We start from the raw sequence: 5,151 nt of genomic DNA, 5'->3' as shown, positions 1-5,151 counted from the left end.
ATTCGCTGCCTCTTCTTCTCCCACTTCTTCTACCGCAACCACTCCATCTCTCCCTCCCCCTCCCGCAGCCTCCGGAACCCTCCACATCACCACCACCACCACCAACAACCAGAGAACCGGCGACGCCACCGCAACCCCCCTCCCGCCGCCGCCTCCAGGTAACACTTCCCTCCCCCCCCCCCTTACTCTTTACTCCTTACCCTTCTTATTTTTTCTACCTCCTCCACCGTTGGCGCGACAAGATCCGCACCTCCACCCCTCTCCACCTCCTTACCTTCTCCGAGATCTCCGCCATCGTCTCCCTCATCGCCTCCTTCATCTACCTCCTCGGCTTCTTCGGCATCGATTTCGTCCAATCCTTCATCGCCCGCAACTCCAACGACGCATGGGAAGAAGAAGAAGAAGAAAACGAACAACAAAAACTTGAGCAACACCGCCGCACCACTCAGATCCTCCCTACTCCTCCGCCGCAGCCGCAGCCGCAGCAGCCTGAAACCCTAATTCCGTCGATTTCCTCCGCCGACGATGAGGAGATTGTCTGCTCGGTCGTCGACGGCAGGACACCGTCGTACTCGCTTGAGTCGCGTATCGGTGACTGTTTTCGCGCCGCAGCGATTCGCCGCGACGCGCTGCAACGCGTTACCGGGAGATCCTTGAAGGGTCTGCCATTGGAAGGGTTCGATTACGATTCGATTTTGGGGCAGTGTTGTGAGATGCCGGTGGGGTACGTTCAGATTCCGGTAGGTGTGGCGGGGCCGTTGCTTCTGGACGGTGTGCAGTATGTTGTGCCGATGGCGACGACGGAGGGGTGCCTCGTTGCGAGCACAAATCGGGGATGCAAGGCAATCAGCGCCTGCGGTGGGGCCAGCAGTGTTGTGTTGAGGGATGGGATGTCGAGGGCTCCGGTGGTGAGGTTCGGCACTGCGAAGAGGGCGGCGGAATTGAAGTTCTTCTTGGAGGACCCACTCAATTTTGATACACTTTCCGTTGTTTTCAACAGGTTGGTGTTCTTGTTTATTTTATTTTAATTTATCCTTTATATTTTAATTGCTTTGCCGGCAAATGTCATCTAATCCTTTGTGGATTCATTTGAATGACTTTGGCAGTATATGATTGAATGAATGTCTGTGCATGCATATAAATTGGTGCTTTTTTTTTTTTTTTTAAAGTAAAATATTTGTTTGAAGGATTTAAGTTTGGTACACTAGGATTAAACTTGTTTATTTATGCCATAATAATTAAGTTGTATTATTTTTGTTTGACTCTTGTTAAAAGTGGGTCAGAAGTTGTATCAGATGGGCGTTATGTGGATGTGTGAAATTCTTTTTGTAATGGTGGTGGTTGATGGTTCTGTACTTCTGTGTGTGGGAAAATCTTGTTGTTTTGATGGTGATGGATTGTTCTTGCATGGATTAGAGTCTTATAAGACAAGTGTGTGTCTTTTCTTTTTGGGGTTGGGTAGTGTTTGTTAGGTGAGAATTATAGCTGTAGTTATATCCTTCACTTGAAAGTTGCATGATTTGTTTCCGAAAATGGTAAAAGAGGAAATTTGAGGGTGTTAAGGTCTAGAGCACTTTTAGTTTTAGACGCTAGTCTATTGGTTTTTGTTTCTTCTTAGAGGTTCCTCTCAATTTAATGCCTTGGCCTTTGGCCTTTGATTTTGCGCCCCCTTTGTTCCCTCTTCCGTGAAAGACTTTGTTGGTGGAGAGATTATTGTTATAAATACCCCCCTCCTTTTTTCTCTTGTTTTTATTTGTATTTTTGGTGTTCCGAGTTTGATGTTGATCCCTTATTTAAAGTGAAGAGACGGAGGGCTAGATTGTGGACTCGTTTCTAGGATATTTCTTTTTGTGTTGAAATTTGGATCTGATAATGTTTTTATGCGTGGTTTCAGGTCCAGTAGATTTGCAAGGCTTCAGGGTGTTCAGTGTGCTATGGCAGGGAAGAACGTTTATTTGAGATTCACTTGCAGCACTGGTGATGCCATGGGGATGAACATGGTTTCCAAAGGAGTGCAGAACGTTCTTGATTTTCTTCAAAACGATTTCCCTGACATGGATGTCATTGGCATCTCTGGTAATTTTACATTCCTCTTCACAACTTAAATTGATTGTGATGTTATTTGGTATGCCTGATGTGATGGATAGCATTCAATTGACATATATATATATATTTTTTAATATGCGATCGCATTGTTTGGTTTTTCGTCCATATTCAATTATGGAAGTGGTCCAATTTCATTATATCATCTGTGAAATTTTTGCTTTTTAAATATATATTATATTATGTTGTTATCATTTATCTGTTTTGAATTGGAGAATTGTGCCTTGCAATGGTGTGATTGTAGAGGTTATTGTGTGGACATTGTCAAGTTGGTTAGTTATTTGAGTTTGATTTGTTTGTTCCATTTGCTTGTTAAAATCAGACCAATATTCCTAAACCTTTATTATTAATTGGTTTTTGATAAAAAGAAATGTCAAGCACATAATTTCTGTGTGTGAAAATAGTATGCATTCAATTTAATCTTATTTGTTAGAATGTTCATATTTAATTTGTGTATCCATACATTCTTAAAACTATGAACACTGAAACAAATTTTTAATTTAAAAACTTAAAAATAGAAAAAAGGAATCATGACATCACAATCAGAATTATCATCAACAGTTATGTTTCATTTGCTTGGATTCCTTATGATCTAGTATTTTATCTGATTATTTCTTTTACCATGTTAATCCACACATTTTATTAGTTTTCCAGTTTAATTGGTGGTATCTTTTCTGTCAGACTCTATTAATCTCTCTGTCCGGTATTTGATTTTGATGTCTATAATCACGGTATGCTGAAATTATTTTAACGGGAATACTAGATCTACGATGTGATGGTTAAATAACTGCTGACTTGGTCTTCAGGAAATTACTGTTCGGACAAGAAACCCGCTGCTGTAAATTGGATTGAGGGTCGTGGCAAATCAATTGTTTGTGAAGCAATTATCAAAGAAGAAGTGGTGACAAAGGTACTGAAGACCAATGTTGCAGCCTTGGTTGAGCTCAACATGCTGAAAAACCTTGCTGGTTCTGCTGTTGCCGGAGCTCTTGGAGGATATAATGCCCATGCTAGTAACATTGTCTCTGCCATTTTCCTAGCCACTGGTCAAGATCCAGCTCAGAATGTTGAGAGTTCCCATTGCATCACCATGATGGAAGCCGTCAACGAAGGGAGGGACCTTCACATCTCAGTGACTATGCCTTCCATTGAGGTGATTTAAAATTTTGCATCTCAATCCAATAGCTTCATTATTGTTATTCCCTTCGATTTTAATAGCTAAATCTTTGTGTGACTACTTGTCTTCTCAGGTGGGAACAGTTGGGGGTGGGACTCAACTTGCATCTCAGTCTGCATGCTTGAACTTGCTCGGTGTAAAGGGGGCGAGCAAGGAATCACCGGGATCTAACTCAAGACTCTTGGCCAAAATTGTTGCTGGCGCTGTTCTAGCAGGAGAGCTGTCTCTGATGTCTGCTATTGCGGCTGGACAACTAGTCAGGAGCCATATGAAATACAACAGATCAAGCAGAGATGTATCTAATTGCACCTCTTGAAGACCAGATGACGTGGTTGAGGTCACTGTTTGTTGTGAAGTTTTGGAATTAAAAAAAAAAAAGCACAAAAAAGGGTCTTTCTGAGTTGGGGGGAAATTTTCTGAATTGCAGAGGAAAATTGAAAACATGAGTAAGATTGCTGGCATCAACTTTTGGCTTTAGATTGGTTTCTGTCGATCCTTCACCACCTGTTTTGGGGCTCCTTTTGGATCATCCTCTGTTCACAATACAAGCTTTGACAACCTAACCCTGCAGAATCATTGGATGGGTGTTGATATTTTCTTTAACCGAGACATTTGATGTGTTGTATTATAATTCTTTTTTATGATATAATATGATTAGTGTATGTACCAACGTCCATTGATACATTAATTTCTATTTAGTTGGGGGACCAGAATGGATAGGGGTTTGTCTTGTTGCATTGCCTTCCGAAGTATCTTTTATTCATTGAATTGAACAACTCCTTTCCTATGTCTTTCAGTTTTTAGCCACACTGGATATTACAGAGATATTCTCATTTATTTGTTTTGTTGAACTAGTTCATAGGCACATTGCTGCTGCTGTTTTCAAGCATAAGAATTATCACTTAATCATACCGAGCACCCTTATCTTTATAATTAGAACTGATTCACAACAGTGGAACACTGAATTGCGGAAAACTTAGGCCAATTAGCTTGTCAATAGTGTTGAACTAGGCTGATCCTATATATTGTTTTGCACCATTTGTTATCTTTTTTATTATGAGCATATAGTGGACAGATATGGATTCAAGTAATGGTTGTTGCTATTCCTCTCAAGTATTATAGATATGGATTCAAGTAATGGTTGTTGCTATTCCTCTCAAGTATTATAGATTCATATAATTTTCGTGAAATTTATTTAAGTAAAATTTGCTTTTCTTTTTATCTTCTAACCAAATATACACCCCAAGAGCTTATAGGGTTGGTTTAGGCTAATTTTTTTTTATATTGTTTAAATATATGTGTAATACATTGTTATTGGAAGATTTGGTGTTTTTTTTTTTATATGGTGTTTTATTCAAATCGGACGGTCCGATTTGTTTGAAGAAAAAAATAAACTACAAACCGGAAGGTTCGTTTTGTATTTTGTATTTTTTTATTTTTTAAAATAAAAATCGGACGGTTCGATTTTAACATTAAAATTTTTTTTATTTTCAAAATCACAAATCGAACCATCCAATTTCTGATTGTTGGTTTAAAAAATAAAACAAATCGAAGGGTCCGAATTGTTTAAACCATACCAGCGTAAAACTCATCTCTTCTCACATCATTGTGAGATACACTCCTCTCTCTCTCTCACATGGAAAAGGAAAAGTGGTTGGTTTAACCCATAAGAAATTAGTTATTACCTATGGAAGAGAGTTTGGCTTTATTTTGAGCTTTTACCGTGAATGTTAACTTTGCATCTATTGAATTGATTGAAAATTTTTACATAATATAATACATTGTGACGGAGCATGTCTTATTTTTAAAATTTGTTTCCTTTATATTCTGGTATACTATATCTTTCTTCTTTTTGGGACTCTGTAGTCTAT

At 39.2% G+C, this 5,151-nt stretch overlaps 1 protein-coding gene across 1 annotated transcript; it reads left to right on the top strand.

Annotated features, from left to right (window-relative positions):
- LOC107609115 (3-hydroxy-3-methylglutaryl-coenzyme A reductase 1) lies at positions 215–4,131 on the top strand (the record flags this gene model as incomplete). Its single annotated transcript, XM_016310952.2, is given in 4 exon segments — positions 215–1,000; positions 1,895–2,076; positions 2,910–3,256; positions 3,354–4,131. Coding segments are annotated over 4 exon segments (1,558 nt in total), but the record flags the coding sequence as incomplete, so codon positions are not given.

This window comes from Arachis ipaensis, chromosome B07 (genome assembly GCF_000816755.2).
Source record: "Arachis ipaensis cultivar K30076 chromosome B07, Araip1.1, whole genome shotgun sequence".
NCBI lineage: Eukaryota > Viridiplantae > Streptophyta > Magnoliopsida > Fabales > Fabaceae > Arachis > Arachis ipaensis.
Note: the sequence above shows the minus strand (reverse complement) of the source record. Positions and strands in the feature narration are given on the sequence as shown.